Source organism: Sprattus sprattus (assembly GCF_963457725.1).
Source record: "Sprattus sprattus genome assembly, chromosome: 10".
Lineage (NCBI taxonomy): Eukaryota > Metazoa > Chordata > Actinopteri > Clupeiformes > Clupeidae > Sprattus > Sprattus sprattus.
Window position 1 is genome coordinate 31,207,768 of NC_137908.1, and position 21,560 is coordinate 31,229,327.

Consider the following 21,560-nt stretch of genomic DNA (forward strand, 5'->3'; position numbering starts at 1 on the left):
TGACTGGTATCTTATGTTTGGATGGCACGCAGACCAAGAACCGTGACCAAATGTCCATGCAGCCTGTGACCGCAGCGGTAGAGATGCTGGAAGCACATTGGAACTTACTCTCTCAGCCTGAGATGCATTAGCTGCTACAAGGCAGCCTTGATAGTCCACCCTGACCAGGCATGGATAGCTTTGGATTTCAGTTTGGGTAATTGAGTTATGTTTGTTCTTTTCATTGGTACAAGTTTATTTATCTTTTACCCGTCTTCTTAATGGCTGAAAAAGGAAAAACTACAACCATAAAATACATCTGATTGCTGTTTTTTAATTTTGTATTTGTTGACCACAAACAAATCAAACAACAACTTAAAACAATCACTGATTGCCTGATTTGCTGTTGGTTGCCCTCATTATAAATCTTGACTATGTGCCTCTAAATCAAATCTGTTTCCTCTAGCATGTGTGGGAGTATTGTTTTTCTTGGATGCTTGAGTCTTATCGGCACTGAGCCAATTCCTATCTTTCTTCCCTAACCTCCCACTCAGGGTCAGAGGTTGGAATATCGAGAGGTCGAGTCCTGTACACACTTACCCTCCACCCCTAAACATCTCTGTCGAGTTTAATTGAGTGCAGTTGTGTTCAGGTTCATTTTGCTGGAAGTTGAGGTCGATTAGCAGAAGTAGAGGAGTAAAGCACATGCATGCTCTACTGCACTGGATACATCAGATGTCCCCACCCTGGAGTCTGAGGCCTCTCGGGCAACCGTCTGAGGACCCAGGTGCAGTAGAAGAGCTTAATGTGAAGACGGTCTTTAATCAACACTGCACCAAAGGAAAAATACTCCACCAACTTAACAAAAGACTAGGAGGAACCCAACTCCGTACTACACAGGAGCTATGAAGTATTAAAGGCTGCAACATCATCTTATGAAGGAGGGTGTGTGTTTGTGTGTGTGTGTGTGTGTGTCTGTGTGGGAGAGAGAGGGAGAGTGTGTGTGTGTGTAAGTAAGGGAGTGTTGCAACAACATTGTAAGGGAGAGGCTGCAACAACATCTTATGAAGGAGGGTGTGTGTGTGTGTGTGTGTGTGTGTGTGTGTGTGTGTGTGTGTGTGTGTGTGTGTGTGTGTCTGTGTGGGAGAGAGAGGGAGAGTGTGTGTATGTGTGTAAGTAAGGGAGTGTCAATGAGAGAAAGAGAGAGAAAGGAAGTGAGGGAAAATTTGATGTTTTCCCATTCCATTTATGAAGCATTAGGATGGAAGAGAAGAACACTCACGAGTGAGAGTGCTTTTAATACCTCGGGGATTTCATCACTGCTGCTTTGAAGTGCAGGATGACAAGCTGGGAAAAAGGGAGGTTTGGGAGGCATCAGGGCACATGTTTTTTCTCCCCTATTTCTCTCTCTTCTTCTCTTTCTTACGGATAAGCTCTCATGTCTCCGAATACAAAAAGGGGGGAAGGCGATATGCACAATCCTTTTCAAGGCATTCAGATCCAGACGCAACATGTGTTATCACCACCCTCGTCGCACGCACGCACGCACGCACGCACGCACGCACGCACGCACGCACGCACGCACGCACGCACGCACGCACGCACGCACGCACGCACGCACGCACGCACGCACACACACACACACACACACACACACACACACACACACACACACACACACACACACACACACACACACACACACACACACACACACACACACACACACACACACACACACTGGGACCTGTGTGGATGGAGATCATATTGGTGTCATGTACCATGTGTCTAAGATTCAGCTTTACTCACATGTGAAATGAGTGGAAGCGAGGCTCGTCTTGTCAGCTTATCATCTCGGTCTACTCATTGTTTGCTGTACTTCCAAAGTGTGTGTGTGTGTGTAAATGTCAGCACATGGGAGACGCTACTGTTTTGACTCGCCGGCTCAAAAAGTCTTTTGGGAATGAAAGGTGAGTCTTTTGGCTCTGTTGCATGGCTGAGATGTAGGCTTATATCTGATCAAAGCGCTGCATTTTCATTTGTTTTTCTTTCTTCTTTCTCATCTGGTGGAATCCAGGTGAGTTGTCTAGTGTCTGGCCTTAACTCACATCTTGACTTAATCCACGTGTCATAAATACTAAATGAAAGTAGATTTGGCACAGTTTGTCTCGCATGATCACTTGCCTTTGGAAGCATGTTGGCTACATCTATATTCTAGGCCTTTCTATTGGCATTTGTGTGTGTGTGTGTGCGTGTGCGAGTGCGAGTGCGTGTGTGTGTGTGTGTGTGTTTGTTGAGTGTCCCTCCTGCCCTCAGTATCTCTTCCATCTCTTACGTTGATGGAGTGATGAGAAGAAATGGAGGGAGAGAGGGAGCAATCGAGAGTGAGAGAGAGGCAGATAGAGAGAGAGAGTAAGAGCGAGGCAGATAGCGAGTGAGAGAGTGGCAGATAGCGAGAGAGAGAGGCAGATAGAGAGAGAGAGAGAGTGAAAGAGAGGCAGATAGAAGGAGAGAGGGAGGTGACAGGGACAGGGAGTCGTGCTGTGCCTTCTCTCCTCTGCTAGGACTCCTGCTTTCCCCCCTGATTGACTGTGTGCCGTTGAGGAGATAGCACAGCCCCATCTTCAGCGATAGTGAGCAAGGGGATGGAATCTATTTATAGCAGCTGTTCGGAGGGGGGACTGATTTACGGTGATGATGACTTGAAGCCGTCAACGCTCTGCCAGGCGAAAAAAATATGGAGGAAGAGGGGGAAAAAGGAGGGGTGGGGGGGAAAGATATGAGTGAGGTTCTCAACATCTTCATTCTGAAAGAGTGTGTCTGCTTTGGCAAAAACACAAGACATTGCGCACATGAAATATAGATCAGAAATGTCTTTGAGAAAGGTGCCCTTTCCTTACATGGCAGCTGTCTTTTTTTCCCCCTGAAAACTTTTGGTTTTTGGTAAAGCTGTCAAGATGACAGCTTATGCAATCTGTTTTTTTCTCTATCTCTCCCTCCATCTTACTCTTTTTCTGTTTTTCTCCTTCCCTCTCTCTTTCCTTCACTCACACTCATTGTGTTTTCCTCTCTCCCCTTTCTTCCTCTCCTGCTCTATCCATTTTTCTTCCATTTTTTTCTCTGAGACTCTCTCACTCTCCCCTTCCTCTGCATATATGAGGGTTGCTTACATTTCTTCTTTCGTTTTCTACTCTCTCTCTTTCTCCCTCTCCCTCCACATACAGCAGATTTCATCCCCCTGTCTGGAACAGATGCCACAGCATGGATTAAAAGCTCTTTGCTGGCTCCTCTCCTCTGGGGCGTAGCGGCTCCCCCTCGCTCCTGCGCTGCCATATCCCTCTGGCAAACACAAACACACAAACCATGGGGGTGAAAGAACGAGAGAAAGAAGGAAACAACAAAGAGAGAGAGAGAGATAGAGAGACTGCACTCGTTCTTCAGGAAAGAGACGGCGCAGCGGCAGACCCTCGGCCAAATTTGTCAGGCCTTAGTTTTAAATAAACGTTAATGCCCTCTAAGATGCCCTCCCCTTCCCTCATCCACGTCACCTTCTGCTCCTTCCCTCATCTCTAAGGAGGTGTAATTAATTAAGAGGGGGGCGTAGATTATTTTCCTTGCTTTTCGCTTTTTTTTTTTCTTGGCAAGAAGGCCTCGTTTCAGTCGCCGCTAATCTGTCACATGTTTGTTCAGGCGAGCCGAGCCGAGCTGAGCCGCACTGCACCGTCCCCTGGACAGATTTCTCCAAGATGCCTCCGCGTCTTTTCATCCTTCTGTGGTTCAAATCCGCAGTGAGTCAGACCTCGTGGGCGCACGCGTGCAAGACTTTATGCCGGATGTGGGCAGTGAAATGTCAATCCAATTTGAGTGTGTGGTGTCATCCTGCCAGCCCTGTCGCCGAAGCGGATGTGTCCAGGGCCACGTGGTCACCCGCATCCCTCCACCCTCAAACTGCATTCGCTGCCCTCAGCAAATAAAAAGGCCTGTTTTTCAGACATGCAGAGCTTGTCACTGTCCACCGTGCCAGGCATGGTGACAGGAAGCGGGCCAAAACTGCCAAAAAACTCCAGTTTCCCGGCTGCAACTTTTCGTCTCGGTTGTGTCAGACGTCTAACACTGGCTGCCATCTGTTGCAGCAGTCGATTGTCAACCGCCGCTGTCAGTGCCTGCTCTGTACAATGACCACTGCTCAACTCAAAACACACAAAAATGTCCGTTTTTGCACTAACAAGCTGTACAAAGATTGTTTCCCCTGACTTCAGCTGAATCTAGGAGCATCGTGTCAAGCTGTGGTGATGCATATTCTCATGTTTCAAAACTGCCTTGTTTAGAAGCACAGTCTGTTTAGTAAAGAGTAAGACTGAGTGCCATTAAACACACACATTTGCAGAGACCACACGGCTCAATTGTTCCGTGACCATGTCTTGTTGTGGGTTTGAGACCCGGATTAAGGGCATTAATCTACCGTAGCGGCCCCTGTGCTGGTAAGGCTATCGGTGAACATCACAGGGGATCTTGTCTTTTACAGAAGGCCCTTTGGTAATGAGGCCCTGAGTTTCGGAACCTTTAGTGTTGGTGCGCTTGACGGGGCTGCCTGGGACAAATTGGAGGTGCTCTTACAGTGGGTGCGAGAGACAAGGATCACAGAGCATCCACAACAACAAGGGAGCGAAAGTAATTGAGGACACATTTATTTTCCTCAGCTTGTCCAACACCAACAGCATTGATCAATCTGGTATTTGTTTTCCAATGAATGTGATGCTTGTGGTGTGGTGATTTAATGGACCATGTGCAGGATTCATGTCACAGTCACAGTTCACCACACCTTAACACACATTCACCACACCTCATGCATATCCACACGCTTGGTGTAGCTGTGATTTCCCTCCTGCCGTAGTGTGCTCTCCTCCCCCTGTCTCTGTGCCTTTGCCTGTGCTGCTCTCCATGCCAGTAGAGGGCAGTGTGTGCCTGGGCTACAGGGGCAGCTGCTTGCAGGCTTGCTCACCGCCGACTAACAGCGAGGTCATCTGCAGAGGGGCTGATCTGTCGTTCTGACAGTTACGTGCTAATTACTGGAAATCATCCATGCTCGAGCACAGCCTTTGAGCAGTGCCGGCTAATGCCATCCTCCCCCCTCCACACACACACACACACACACACACACACACACACACACACACACACACACACACACACACACACACACACACACACACACACACACACACACACACACACACACACACACACTCTCACATACACACATTCCCTCCCTCCCTTAATTATTTTCATTCGGTGTGTGGGCTCATGAAGAAAGGACACAACTTCAAGTGTATCAACTTAGAAGGCAAAGCCAGGGTGAGGGGAGGAAACGATTTTGCCATTTTAAACAGTGACGTGTTGTGCGATGCACATTCCTACAGTGTGTACCCTGAACAATGGCCGACCACTGCTTTCCGTCTCTAAAAAAAGAAACCACACACAGCCTTGAGAAGGGGAGAAAACACTCTCCACTCTGTCTAAATCCTGCGTTATTTTTCCTCCACTGCGCCTGGTTTCTTTGTCCTCTCCGCGGCTTCTCTACCTGATTGCACAACATGGACCACTGCCTGCAGTTTGCAAATTAAGTCCCTTCATGGAAGTCGAGCCTTATGGCTCCCCAGATCCAACGCTCTCGTGTTCCAAATATGTCCCCGGCTGAAAAACAGTACTTGATTTGTATTTGCAGTGTGAGCTTGTTTTTTTTTTAAAGGCTGCTCTGGTTGGAATGCACTCTGTGTAATGCTCACCGACACTAGCAATCTCGCGCCCGGGTTTGTCAGAGGAGGAGCAGGTGAGGAGGCGAGGGAATGAGAAGGTAAACGGGGCAATCATGACGGTGAGGCTGCAGTGTGCCGGAGGCAATAAGTGATTAGTGGCAAATTATTATCTTTTAAAAACAGGAAACACTAAGTTTGAGGCTGTTGGGGAGAGCCAGCACATACACAGGCACACGCATGCTCCACAGAGCACGGGTTGTCAGTATGAATGCGAGGACCACACGCTTAATCCCGGAATGTGGCCCCTGATCTTTTGGAGCAGGCTGGGCAACCTGGCCCATCCACTAGGCCTTGTTTTGGAGCATTCAGCGGTCCTGGGTAGCCTTTGTTCTGTGTTTTCTGTCATCGGATCAAGACGATTAAAAAGAAGCCCTTCCTCTGTCCACCCCCCCACACAAATTCGTATTTACAGTCACACACTCGTGCTACCGGTCTGGTGCCAGTCTCAACTCCCGTCCCAGTGCCAAATCAGGTCCTGTGAGGTTGGCAGAGATCTCCAAAGACTGCCATGCTGTTGCTTGTTTATGTCTGGCAGAGAAAGTCTTGTGTGTTTGTTTGTTTGGGGGGCTTTAGCGTGTGTGTGTGTGTGTGTGTGTGTGTGTGTGTGTGTGTGTGTGTGTGTGTGTGTGTGTGTGAGAGAGAGAAAGAGAGAGAGAGAGAGAAAAGAGAGGGGTAAAGAGAGGGATAAATAGAAACAGAGAGAGAGCAAAATTGTGACAAAGTGAGATGAGCAGAGATCTTCCACACTAACCCTGGCACACCCAGAGCTCTGTTTGCAGTCTGCTCCGAGGCCACTTTTTTCAGGACGGTCCGTCCGCGTCTCCCAGACGTGCTTTAGCCATAGTCAGTGTCTGGGCTGTGCCAGGGACATGGGGACAAACTGACGATCAGGCTTTTCAGAGCATTAGCCACACGTGTCTCATCAAACCAATGCACGGCAGGAGGACTAGGCAATCTCCATCCAACATCCATGCATATAAATAGACGTTGCATGCTGCTGCGCCCTGACACCATCCGACTCCTCTCCGAGTGTTAATGTGGTAAACAGTCCTCCCACTCTATTCTGATTATTACACATATCATCTCACGCTTAGCCGCAGGAAATGACACGCCTGCACTGTAAGCATGCACATGTGCAATCCCAGAAGATGCAACCCCAGCCAAGCGAGAGAGAACAGTACGCAGCTCACTAGTATCTTCGACAATATGTTTCGCCCACAGCTTTCTCTCCCCATTTTGAGAGCAAGAAGCCTTGGCAACAAGGTTTTCTTCTTCTTTTTTTATGAAGTTAAGAGTGGAGACAAAGTGTTGGCCTGCCATGTCTTGCTGCACAGGGCACCAAACTCACTGTAATCATTTGACTTTGAATATTCCACACGCTGTTTCTCACAGTCGGCACAGCAGGTGGTTGACACTTTGATCTCCACTGGGTGACGTGCGGCGAATTTTAAAATGATTGACTGCCATCCAGCTCGCTCAAATCACAAAAGTGGCTCACGTCGGCTTTGATCCGGCCAGCCGCCCGAGTTACTCGTCTCCCCACGTTTGGACAACAATAAACGGCGAAATTCCCTTCTCGTGGCACAGTCGCACATAACGGCCAGACTGTGCACAAAAGTTTGTTTTCGGCGCATCTCCAGTGGAGGCCTACCTCTCTGCAGGTATTAATGCAGTTGCTGGAAGAGGTAAACGCTTTCGCCTCAGATCCTCACCGGGGTTCAATCCCAGTTTACTGTCACAGACCCCCCTTTTAGTCCGCCCACATATATTGAATTCCTATAGGCTAATCCACTCCCATTTCCCTCTCTCTAATCTGAGATGGAACAGGCATACTAAACACTTCCTCCCACAGCTCAGTGTCACACACACACACACACACACACACACACACACACACACACACACACACACACACACACACACACACACACACACTCCTGGACCACCTGATGTTACTTGCATAGTTTAAAAGCTCTTCATCGGTATCCATAAACCAGCCAAACTGTGTGAGCTTGTCTTAAAAATAACCACGTTTTTGCCTCAGGCTGTGAAGTTTAGTATTAACTGCAGGTGCTGGTCTTCCGTCATTCATGAGGATTCTGTTTCTCTGCCGCTGTAGCCTAAGGCTGAGATGAGGGGGGAGGGAGGGCCAGCAGAGCCGGTCAATTATCAGTTAATAACCAACGGAAGGATTCTATTAGTGTTTGTTGGTGCGTGGGAGCTGCTTGCAGTGGTGTCGGGGGGAGGCAGACGTGATGCCACTGCCTCATGTGGACCAGGAGCTTGGGAACTGGACGGTAGCGCTTCTCCTTGCGTCTTTCCTCCATGTTTGTTATTATGTATTTGTTACCCTAGGTCTCTATTGCTCGTAGCTTGATTGTTATCTCCCTTGTATGTCGCTTTGGATAAAAGCGTCTGCTAAGTGACTAAATGCAAAATGTAAAATAAAAGCAACGTGGCTCTGACACTGGTGCCAACTTCTGGGCATTAACCACCTTAGCGATATTATTATGATTCATTTCTCAGTTTTCCAATTCCAGCACTGCCGTTAATTGTAGTTCATCAGGCGTCAAGAGCTGTACAGCCTTACTTGAATGGAAATCAAATTAATTCTTTACAATTGACTTTTACATGGATGATAGATGAAGCATGGCTTTCAAATATGTTGAGAGTTCCTTTACTTAATAAAGCTGTTGTCCTATCTACAGAATCTCCCTCGGAGCAGTAAACCACATGGTGCATGCTTGTACACGGCAACAGTCATGACTAACATGCAGCAAATCGAGGCAGTACTGAACATGGCTTTCATAGCAGTGACGGGGAAAAACTCACAGCATGAACACTTCACCTGGCTCGCGCCAAGGACTCGCAAGCCATTAATTGGTTACAAGGATGTTCTCCCTCCCAGAGGGAGCGCACCAATCAAAGCCTGTCGAGATATTCCGATTGTGTATGTGGATCTTGCGTTTATATGTTACTCTGAAAAACATGAAGCATTCCTTTACACCAAGCACACACACACACACACACACACACACACACACATACACACACCATCCTAAGTCCCCCTCCCCCACACCGCCAAGTTTTGCCAGTGGAATGAGCAAAAGTGTATTTTCTCTGCTTCTCCCACTTACATCTAGCTCTCCAGCCTAGAGATCTTCACAGCTTGAGGTAATTGCATTTATGGTTGCGTGGAGGCACGGAGATTTGTGTGTCATTAATGGCGAGCTAGAGCATGCCAGGTAGAGGGGTTGCTGGGCCTACGAGGGATGACTATCTCCCTAATGAGAGTCCCGCAGTATCTCGCTAGTGCGCCGCCAGCCTGCGGTAATTGTAATCACCACCTGGAGCTGACTTATGGGCCGGTGCCTCCTCCTGGGGGTGGGGGTAGAGGGGGGTGGGTGGGGGCAAGGCACACGTGGGGTGTAGGGCGCAGGGATTACGGAGGCGAGCAGCTGCGAGACCGCCCCCTCAGGAACATCGACAAATCTCCCTTTAATTAGCTCACGTTTCGACACGGGAGAACGTCCCGGGCTCCGCCCCACCATCCCATCCTGCCGTCCTCTATCAAATCTCCTGCTCATGCCGCTCCTCCCTCGCCAGTTCACCTGGGAGCGCTTGTCCCCTCTCTCTCTCTCACTCTCTCCGTTTTCTCTTTCTCTGTCCATCTCACTCTGTCTCACTGTCTGTCTCGCTGTCTGTCTGTCTCTCTCTTTTTCTCTCTCACTCGTGCGTTGGCAGAGTTAATGATGTGGCCTTTGAGACACGCTGCTGAACCATGAACCGTATGGCTTAAAGCATTACCTCAATCCTATTTGGTAAGCATCAGGTGTACGACGAGCCTTTCTGAATAATTCTAAACATTACACAGCTGGAACAATGTTTACTACCCCAGGTCTAGGTTAAAGTGATGTATGGTCTTTTTTTTGTGATGCTCTCTTTGCCATGCTGAGGAGAGCCTTACCTCTCTTCTGCCTTGCTTCTGAACTTTCAGACACAACCTCCAATGGCTAGGTGTGGATTCAAAGTTGCAGGCACACCAACAAGGGAAGAGGGTGGATATATTAATATATTTAAATGTGTCAGAGTTGATGGAGGCCTGGCGATGGAGTCCAAATCCCCTCAGAGTCTGGTGTTTCACTGGGGAGAGTTGGGGAGAGGTAAAGCAATCACCACCTCTGAAGATTGCCTGTAGTCTGCTGGGAGCATGGGCTTTCAGCGCCAAGCACCAATCACAGTGCAGGAGAGCGTAGCCCGGCCTGCCTGTGTGTGTGTGTGTGTGTGTGTGTGTGTGACTGTGGTTTCTCCCCCTAACCCATGGAACAGTGCGAACATTAATGGCTGCGGCTTTTACGGTGGAATTACAGCATTTGAGGGAAAACAAACCGATGAATAAATAAATAGGACAACGCCCCGCAGAGAGAGGGGTGGGAAAAGAAAGGGGAGGGAGAGGCAGGGGAGGGAAAAGAAAGGAAAGGGGAGGGAGAGGCAATGTAATTGGACAGATGAGATAGAAAAAGTATATGAATGTATGTGTATGTGTATTCACTTATGATCCCTGTAAATGGAATGAATACTAATGAACATCAGAAGATACCAGTCCTCATACATGGTTGAAGACACCCTCGTCTTTACTGAACAGCACACAATCCTACCCTTGAGGTGACAAATAGCAGCTGTTATTATTGGACATATTTCCATAGGGAAAACAGAGGTCCTGCCCATCTTTGTGTCTGTTCAGCTGATGCCATGATGGAGAGCTGTTTGCCCATTTCAATGTTTGCCATCACCACAGCCTCTGGGGAGTTGAACAGTTCTGGTGAATTTTATATTAATTGTGCAGTCAAAAGATCTTTCACATCTGTCTGGCTCTCTAGTCTAAACCCCACAAACCTGTCAGGCATTTAGAGAGTAAACAGGTCGAATAGCAGCTGTATTTTGACACAAGAAGAATTTCATTGCATTGCTTCGCATTGCAGGTCAACAGCTGCCTGATATATAATCAGTTATTCTCATGTAAAGACTCCTGTTGAGTCCTGTTGTTACTGCTTACTTCTGCTCCGGTCAATTCCATTCCTTTCAGTGAGAATGCTATTGCCTCCATTGTCTGCATATGAGCAGTGCTCTGTTGTATTAAAAATACAGTGACAGATGGAAGGTACTATAATAGATTAGGTTGAAAAATGTAGTCTCTGTCTTGTTTTCTGATTTTCTGTTTGTGTATGAAATCTTTCCTCACAGCCTGAAATCACCTAAAAAAAAAAAAACATGAACGCTTGCACCCTCCATTATGACTGCAGGTCTGCAGCACATCACGCCTCTCTGTCTGTGCTCTTGCCAGGTCATTAAAAAAACACAAATGGCATTTCTGACTGACCCCTGATGGGCCACCACAAAGGAGCTGAGTGAGCCACCGGGAAACCCTGAGGTCAAGGCCAGAGGGCCAGTCACTTCTTTTGGCTGTGGCCAGCTGAGACCCAGGGGATAAACTGGAGCAGAGTGGCAGGCACCTCCGCTGTTGAGCTGCCATTGTTTGTTTGGCCAACTTGAATGGGGCTCTTGAAGAAAGAAACACCATGACGTTCCTCCTAACAGCTACAAAAGTTATATTGAACAGGCCTGTAGTTCAGTCCTCAATGGCCTTTGTTTCCAAGTCTTTGTGAGGGAAAATGCATCCTTTGTCCTTTCCTGACCACTTGTCCTTGATCGCGAAAGAAAAGTTCATGAGGTCAAGGATTGATGATGAGGAGAATTCCTCAGGACCGCGGTGCTAAGAGAACCCAACTGGGCTAAGTCATTATGCAACAGCTGATGTTCACATGAAGGTCATGGTGATTGTTTGATGTTGCTGCCGCAACTAATTGTGGGATGGCATTATTGCTTTCCCTTTGATAAACAATGGTCCACTGTAGGAAGTGAAGTGTAAAGTAAAATATGCATTCTGTGTTAAGTATTATGGCTTGTGATTCTTTCGATGCGGTTGACATGTTTTGAGTTTTATTTAAAAAAGGAAATAATGAAACCTAAAAGCCTCAGGCACAGTAAACCACACTATGAAGACTGTGAGAATATATGTATTTTTCTAATGGATGATATCTCCTCTCTTCTCTTCCAGCTGGAAGGTGCTCTTCACAATCCAGTGCAATGCGCTCTGCTGGGTTTCTCTGCAGCCAGTACCTCCCTTCCCCAGGGCTACCTTTGGGTAAGTTCAAATCATTTCCTGTCGCTTTCAACAGCTGGATTTTCGTGTTTGTCCAACAATATCTCTGATGCCAAAATGTCTTCCGGCTGCATGACAATCCTCATCTCATTCCAAATGATACATTATCCCCCTTACAAAAGAATGCCTTTCTCCGACTGTGCTCGGTGGGAATAATGTATGCTCATGCGACTCAGGATGCTGTAGTACACAACGGACTGACTGGAGACGTGGCCACACTCGGTATGTGAGTCTAATTGATTAAAAAAGAGGTGACTAGGGCGCTTATGTAATGAGATCCCTGGAATCCCTAGGCCCTGTGGCCTCCGGCCATGGATTTCTTTTTCTTTTCTTTTAAAAAGGGAAGGTGAAATAAGAAGAACAACCCTGAATTTCACCAAGATGCAAATGCAACCCCTTACTCCTTACAGTCGTGTATTTGGTCATTTATCAAGTAATCCCCCAAGGCAGGTGGATAAATCTGATTTGAGCCGTGCTCTGAAAAAGACGCCCTTGTCCATGTCTTTGAGGTAATTGTTTTTGGAGATATTCTAAAAAGGAACCTGAGGTGGGCTCAGCAGAGGATAGAAAAGATATGGCTGGGATTTGGAGGAAACTGATATATGGCAGGATTTAACGCTGGCCTCCAATGCCTTTGTTGTATTCAAAGACACTCTGTGCTGCTGGTGCCGTCTGAAAAGGATCTGATACCTTTTCTAAATCTCGCTGTGTCTTAAGACTGTCGGTGTGACTGATACCAAGAATATGTTGGTCCAAATCAAAAGTGGCATTCAATCCATCTTAACTAGGCATTGGTGCCTGACAGTTGAAGATTTAATGTCATGTTGTGCTGACCTTGGTAACATTTACAATATTTTAAAAGGACATGGTGTTTCTCATCAGAACCTTTTTTGAGATATAAGATTGAAACCATTTATAACATAACATTTTAAGCTGATTTATCTTCTTAATTCTCCATTTTAATGGAAAGATGGATAAATTAATATTAAACATTTATATGTGTGGGTTTTGATCTATGTGTATAGTAATTATATTACAAAGGGCATATCTAAGGCTGACTTCACAGCCAACACATGAGCACATCACTCAAGTATTTCTTCCATGCGTTATTTGATCTGTGACTGAAGGGAGCGATTGTGTATTTCATCTCCCCTTTTCAACTGATGTTGAACCTTGTGAATTTTAACTACAAAGAGAATGTTTTGGGGTTTTTGTACATTCACTTGTAAATCACATGGGATTTTCAGCAATTTTTTGCGGTGTCTTTTATATCTAAATGAAGACATGGAAAACAATGAATAACCTAATGTTTCACGTGCTGTAGATTTGGGATATGATAGCCGTTAGATGTGACACAAATGTCCTGCCAAAATGGTGGTTTCCAAGGGAGGTGTAAAAGTTCGGTCTCCCAACTGATAGAAAGTGGTGTGTGAATGTGCTGTGACCGTGAGCGTAAACAGCACCTCAACGTGGCACAACAATAGCGGGGGAAAAATAACACAGAAAAAAGTGAACTGGCCCAGTTGACACCAGGTCTGTACAGCCGGCCTGCTCTCAGACTTGTAGGAAAAAATGACCCTATTTATGTTGACATGGCAGTTGCTGTGGGGAAAAGTTTGTCCAGCTCTTAAAAAGTGAAAAAGTGTGACTAGAACATGATTCCAGTCATCTAGTCTTCTAAACAAGAAGTGAGCCGTTTGTCAGGGGACCTTCATTCCATCGGGTCTCGGCAGGAATTGGATGGAAAACGATGAGGCAGATGTCTGAGTGTTTCTGTGTGCGTGTGTGTTTGTTGGTGTTTGGGTTAACTGGTGTGTTTGTGTTCGTGTGTGGTATTTCTGTTGGTCAGGAGGCTGCTCGAGGTTGTAATAAGACAGCGAGAGCCATGATTGGGGTTTATTTTTAGGGGAGACTCGCTGAGAGATAAGTCCTCCCTATCTGTCTTGCTCTCTCCCTGCCTGAGCAACAGCCTGTCATCGTTCACCAGCTCTGGCTGTGTAGGCTTATGAGAATGCTCCTGTCCAGATCCTGCATGCTGATAAGAAACAAATAAATGATTGCATGCAAATTAGTGGCAGAGTTTGTAGGGCTAAAGACTATATTTAGCATGCAGCCTTGTTCACATAGCACGATTCATGTAGAGAATAAATCTCTGCGGTCCAGCAACATCATGGCCGCCATTGTCGGCTTCTTCCTCTCTCTAATTGGGAGATTACACTTGATTTAGTCTAGTCTAGTGTATTAGCAGAGAGAGACAAAGAGAAGAGGTAGAGAAGAGAAGAGAAGGAGGGGAAAAAAGAACTCTGGTAAATATAAACCATGTGGTATACCTCTGGTCCCCCTCCAACAGGCCTCAGGATTTATCAAAGCAAACAAGTCAAGTTATTTTTTTTCAAATCCCCAGGAAATGACTGTTTATTCTGGGCTGAAATATTGTTCAGTGCCGTACTGGAACCTGTCCTTGGTTGCCAAGGCTTTTACGTCATGTGTGGAACGTTTTTTCAGCGCCGTACTGGAGCCTGTCCTTGGTTGCCAAGGCTTTTACGCCATGTGTGGTATTGCTGTTCAGCGCTGTACTGGAACCTGTCCTTGTTTGGCTTTTACGTCATGTGTGGAACTTTTTTTCAGCGCCGTACTGGAGCCTGTCCTTGGTTGCCAAGGCTTTTACGCCATGTGTGGTATTGTTGTTCAGCACTGTACTGGAACCTGTTCCTGGTTTGGCTTTAACGTCATGTGTGGAACTTTTTTTCAGCGCCGTACTGGAACCTTTCTGTGACGGACCGAGCCTCGGTTGCTGTCGAAAATGTGGGTTTGGCCCGAAAAGCTCAGAGACAGAGTGAGGGTTCAAATAGAATGTTTTAATGGGGTTCAAAATACCCAGAAGAACTGCTAAGCCTCTCAACATAAACAGAGGACAAAAAGCAACAGTCTCACCGGCTTAGCCTCTAAATGGGGTAGAGGACACAATGCAGCAGTACATAGCTCAATTAAAATACCTGCTAAGCCTCTAAATGGGGTAGAGGACAAAAATCAGCAGTAAAAGAACAGGTCCATATAAATGCACATATCTCACAACAAGACTTGACTAACAGAACAATGAGCATATACACCTGGCGGCCAGCACCGTTTTGACACACGGGGGTAGACACAAAAACTAAAAAATACAAAATGACAACACAGACCCTGAGACACAAACATAGCCTTTCCTCACCATCATAAAACCAAGAGATAGCTATGTAATAAATAATGTCTCAAGGTTTGTAAAAACCAACCACTTTATCCAGGTGGTCTGGCCCATACCATTTTTGTGTCCCCTCTGCCAGTCTAGGCAATAAGCAATCAGGTGGATCCAATTGCAATCAGTGGTATGAGTGTTTGTGTGTGTGTGTGTGTGCAAACCATGTCTGTTTGGGTGCGCTACTGGTTGCAAAGATGGGGAGAAGTGCGAGTTCATGTGCGGTCGCACCACGACCGCCACACTGTCCTTGGTTGCCAAGGCTTTTACGTCATGTGTGGAACTGTTCATGTTATGTACATGAGCCAATTTGTGTGGGACATGTGATGCAGTGCTGCTTTTCACTCCACTTAATTTGTAATTGAGGGTGCATCTCACACACTGCATTATACATGAATGAGAGGCCATGAGAGAGATAGATAGAGAGAGATAGGGAAAAAGAGAGAGAGAAACTCTGTGAGTAAAGGCAAACACTTCTTGGGGAAAAGGGCAGATGATTAATTTACTAGAAGACTAATGCAATGCATGAGGCTGACTTTCTTGAGCCGTCTTTGCCTGCCTGACATCCTTCTACTGTTTTGGCACATCAGGGGTGAGAAAGTGTATGGAGAGGAGGGGACACTGCAGTTAGGCCTGTCGACCTTGTGCAGTTTAATGAGGATTGAGTCTGACGCCTGGCCAATCCCTGACTAAAGCACTAGATCAATCATCACCTTCAAGGAATCCCTCGATTGTCAAACAAAGGAGAGCCTTTCAAAGCCTTTTTTACCTTCCCTCTCCTCCGCCCCTCTTTGCCTTGCGGATAAAACAACATCTATATATAAAAAAAAGAAAGATAATGTTTGTTGAGTTGGAGCCTCGTTATTGAGCTTTTGAGATGACTCTGTGGGTCTGTTAGAGCTGATGGTTTATGAATCTGGGCAGTATTTAAACAAAAAAGTATGGGACTCAGTTTGAGGAGGATATCTGATATAAAATGTTCTCTTTCGTGAAATGGAGAGTCGCTGACAGTTTGAAACATTGCTGCTAGGACATGTGGAAGGTAGGAAGCATCTTCTTTCTTTTATAAAAAATGATTGATTGCTTAGGAGCGCCGGTGGTGGAGAGAGAAGGAGAGCGTTGGAGAATTTAGGCCCAATCTCAATACTTCCCCTTACCCCTTATCTTCCCCCTTACCCATGAACTTGCGTGTTCATGTGAGAGCTAGTGGTGTCTCAATACCCAATTTGATCACGATTAAGGGATAAGATTGAGGGCTATGTACCAATTATTTTTAAGATGATCTGAGAGCTCACTTGCTCCTCCCAGGGCTATCCCAGAGCACACAGCGAAACCAGTTCGGGAATTTTCAAAAAAAACATGGCTGCTTGAAGCGAGGAATATTTTACATGAATAAAGCTATCTACACAACTTTGTATATGTTTATAATGACTCGGTTTGATCTGAAATGTGCTACACGAACGATGCATAGTATTGTAGGTCTTAACTGAAGCTTTCAAACGGTAGTTTTAGGTTACAATTAGCGCGTATACCACCACTCCATTGGCTTATATGGTAGCTTGCCAGCTAGATGCTACATACACTACATGTAAGTATTTTTGGCTTATAATTAATTTAGAAATGACGACAGTCTTGTTTCATGCTCTACACAGTTGTATACATATATATTTGCAACCATGAAACTTTTTTTAAATCGCTAGTTTCATAGCTCATACAGTCACGCATGACGTACCCGAAACCGAGTGGCGTCTCATTTCATAGGGGAAAGTTTTCAGCCCTTGGCCCTTACACTTGCAAGTGCTAGGGTTAAGACAAGACAAAGACAAAGCAAAAGGGGCAAGGGGAAGAATCGAGATTCGGCCTTAGTCTACTGACCATCTCTCTCATGACTTGCTGATGGTGGAGTAGTAAGGGGATAGAATTACAATTACATTCTGACTGGTTAATAAACAAAAAATACCCTGCATCATTTGTGCTTTTGTTTGTATAACCATCTGGATAATTATCAGAATACTCCAATGATTTTCCCTTTTCAGTTTTAATTTAATTTTTCTCATGGCAAGTTTGGCAAGACTTAATGAACATCTCTGCGGTGCTGCTGTTCTGTTTGATATTTGTTTGATATCTATTTTAATATTTGAAGGTCAGGAATCTGGAAGGTCTGACCTTTGCACATGCAGTTCCAATTCTGATCTGCATATTGACTTTCCACTAATGAAGAAGACATTTGTCACTGATGATTTTGCCAAATGACTGCATGGGATCAGAGAGCAAGAACTATGATGTGCAAAGGTCACCACCAAATATTTTCAATTTTCCATTATCAGTTTGGAAACAGTAGAGAAGATGTATGCATAGATTTATAATGGTGCTCAGACTCTGTGGGAGAATAAATATTCTACTGTTTTATTCATCCAATCTGGCTTTTGCACTCTGAGAGATGAAGGCTGTAGATGAAGAACCACACAACATGTGTTCAAAAGTTTCTCCCTTGTCTCCTCAGTGTGCGTCTGTTTTGGGTCTGCATAACATCTTTACCAGGGACTCACATCACCTCCTCTCCTCTCCTTCCCCATTCCTCTCCTGTTCTCTTTTCCCCTCCTCTCCTTCCCACTCCTCTCCTTTCCTCTCTTCTCCTGTTGGTTGACGTCACTGCAGGTTGCCAGCGGTGGTGACTCCAGTCAGGGCCAGGTGGACGTCTTCTCCCTGATCCGGCCCACGCCACGTGCTGTGAAGAGCTTTCAGGTGGGCGCACCTGTCCTGTGTCTGGAGTACGTGCCCGAGCCAGCCCCGTTGGAGGAGGGGGACACCGAGGACCAGAGGAGCCCAGTGGGCATGGGCAATACCATCTGTGCCGGGCTGGATGACGGCAGGTAACTGCTGGTGTACCTGTTGAGTCTTTGATAATGACTAAAATCTGTCATCATTTTTGTCTTTATTTAAGGAGAAATTACCACCACAACCACCACAATGCTTTGCCTTTTATTTTATTTTATTTATTGGTGATTTGTTGTGTTGTTGGGTCTTTCGTGATTTGTGGGGCTTTTTGGTAATTTGGTATGCCACTGCAGTTGTCACTGTCACGTTGTCACTGAATGAAAACAGCATTATGCCAAACTGACTGGAAGTTGTTTAGGCTTGTGGGGTGGAGGTGGCAAAAATAAAGAAGAAGAAAAATCAAACTCCCTCAAAACTCGCTTTAATTATTTTGGATACACAAGCTCACACTCCCCACATGTTTGTGTTGATTTTTGCTGATCCCCTAATGTATTCAGCATCATTTGTATTCAAACCTTATCCCCCCTGCTTCTGTGAGACCTAATAGCACAGACAACATGACAGTCAATATTTGAGGAAATCACAACACCCAAGACAATTGTGTTCGCTTCCAGCCTGGGGAGATGGAACTCACTTTATCTGGTTTCCCACTTCCTGTGTTGCTCACATTTACAAGTTCATTCAAGGAGGGAAAGTTGATAGTTTTATCTAAAAAAAAAGTAAAAAGTGGCTTTTCTTTACAACTCCAGGAAAAAGTAATGGGAAGATAACATTGCCGAATTATTCATGTTATTTTATTATTCATTCAGTTGTGTTTTGGTTAGGCTGAGAGATGTAAAGTGAGAAAAACAAGGAAATGATCTTGTAAAAAACTGGGGTGTGGGTAGGAATTGGGAGGTGAGTGCAACATATTGTGTGTGGATGATCATTTCTCTCTGACTAGTGAGGATAAGAGGCATAGTTGTGTCTGTTTCTGTTCTCTGAGCTACTGAAACTATGAACTCAAGAACTGACCAGCAGTCAAAGAGAGACACACTCATAGGGCCCTATCTTGCACCCAGCGCAATTGACATTGTCACCGACGCATGTATAATTCCTATCTTGCACCCGGCGCACAGCGCGATTTTCCCTCCAGAGGCGCGCTTCGAAATGAACTTGCGTCGACATGGGCGGGGGCGGAACAGAGAAGGCGTTTCTCTGGCGCAAGTGGTATTTTGCAGTTTCAAAACAACGCCGTGCGCCGTGCGCCATTGACCAAAAAAAAGCTGGTCTAATGTGAGGCGCAATGTCTAAAGTCTGTAACGCGTATTCAGAACGCTATTTTAAGGGCGCATGTGCTTGCACGCACAGTATAGGACCTATAGTCTACACTTTACTTCTGTCGTCTTCACGAGAGATTTACACCAATTGTTTGGCAAGCCATATATAGGCCTAATTACAAGGAAAATAAAGTATTTACCACATGAGGAAATCATTGTGATATCCGTATCCAAGACATTTTAAAACTAGGCATACATCTAGCTAACACAATTGACCCAAATGATTCAGGTTTATTGAAGCTGCGTGACATTTGATTTATTGTATGGCTTTGTTGCATTTATTTAATGCCAGTATTATTATAAATCTTGTAAACTCATCTTTGTGTATGTGGACTTTATTTATGTACCTTGGGTTTGGTCAGCTGGTGCACTGGCTTGGGTGCCGATTTCCATGCCCCCAAATCCCTGCAGGCTCTCAGGCTCTCAGGCGTGAGGGTAGACGTGGCGATGTCCTCTGCTGCCGTCAGATCCTGGGTCGAGGCAGATCCACCTCCCGTGAAGGCACGAGAACGTGTGTTACCTTCCAGCTTGGATGTCCCACGTCTCCGGACGTCATTATAGCGTTTTCGGCAACGTTTTCGGGTGCCCCGTTGCAGAAACAATCACGGCAATATCTTGACATGCTTGCTTGACTTTGCTTACTTTTGGAGGGTTTCTCGCATCCCCATATATATCTATCTCCCGGCTTTTTACAAAGCCATACAATAAATCAGATGTCACGCAGCTTCAATTAACCTGAATCATTTGGGTCAATGTGTAGGCTACGCTAGATATATGCCTATTTTTAAAATATCTTGGATATGGATATCAAAATGATTTCCTCAAGTGGTAAATACTTTATTTTCCTTGTAATTATATATGGCTTGCCAAAAAATTGGTGTAAATCTCACGTCGGTCTCCTCGGCTGTGAACTTTTCCGGTCTTCCACCAGGTAATTCCACCATCAAAATAACAAGCCGCTATGGACTATGCGCTCCTCGCTCTTAAAGGGAATGTGAAATGACGCTCGGATTGGTTTATTGCATATTACGCCCAAACCACACCTATGGCTGAGTAACCTCCTTTGGACCAACCCTTTTGACACTTGCGCTGGACGCAAGTGTGTTTTTTCCGCCGTTAAAATAATAACTGCGCCATAGAGCCGCCCACACAGCTACTTGCGCTTGGCGCCGTCCTACTTGCGTTTCTGATCGGCAAGATAGGGCCCATAATGTTTCTCTCTCTCACACACAGACACAGACACCTTGTGTCTGTGTAGGGCAAATACCTCCATCAATGTGTTGTGTGTGTGTTCTTTCCCAAGCATCCTGGTATATGGAAGCGTGGACACGGCTGCCCAGTGTCTCCTGACCTTCCGGAACCCTGTGGGCAGCCCTGTTCTCTGCCTCAAGCACTCTGCAAACTTCCTGTTCGCTGGACTGAGGGAAGGCACCGTGCTGGTGTACCAGCGCCACAATGGAGGTGAGCTCCGTTGGAACGCATGGCATCATTTACCAGATGCCTTTCGCTTGTGACTAACATTCATTAACATTTACCAATTTAATGGATGCCTTTTAACCTATGTGACAGTTTTTTTTAACATGTATTTATTTACCGTAATTCCCTGACTATTAACATCGGTAGAATGGACCCTCTCCCTCTTTTACATATGAATCCCATTAATGTATCAGATAACAACAAAATGGGATAGAAAACAAATTCATGCACACTCCGTAATGATATTCAAACAGGGGCGTATGAATTCCCATCCAACTGTAGCTTATTTAATGGGATGCTACGGCGCTCATACCTTAGCGAGAGATCTGCGAGGTCTCATGCCATTTAACATAGCTATGAACTATCCTTGCTATCTCTAGCTTAGGGAAACATATTAACTCACAGTTGGTAGTTGCTAGCGTGTGTAATATGAACTCATTTTAATATGTAGTGAATATGAACTCATGTTAATATGAAGCTACACAGGCACCCCTGGGTTTCTACCTATTGTACGTTTTTAACTACCCTAGCTATCTTGTGCATAGGGAACCATCTTCAAAGTTAGCAGCTGTTATTGTGTGCTAATATTAACTTGTGTAAATAATCATTTGTGTTAAAAGCTGCACAAGCACGTTGAGAGTTTCTATGTTCCTCTATTATAATTTTATGGAGATTGTTGCATCATCTAGATAACTATCATGTCATGCAACTGGAACTCTGCTATTTAAACCGTT

At 45.6% G+C, this 21,560-nt stretch overlaps 1 protein-coding gene across 1 annotated transcript in view; it reads left to right on the forward strand.

Moving 5' to 3' along the window:
• Window positions 1–21,560, forward strand: part of arhgef10la (Rho guanine nucleotide exchange factor (GEF) 10-like a) — a 128,352-nt gene that overhangs the window by 85,733 nt on the left and 21,059 nt on the right. Inside the window, exons 21-23 of the mRNA XM_080845657.1 lie at window positions 11,914–12,000; window positions 17,912–18,126; window positions 20,654–20,811. Coding sequence (XP_080701783.1) covers window positions 11,914–12,000; window positions 17,912–18,126; window positions 20,654–20,811 — 460 coding nt within the window. The remainder of the gene's footprint in view (window positions 1–11,913; window positions 12,001–17,911; window positions 18,127–20,653; window positions 20,812–21,560) is intronic.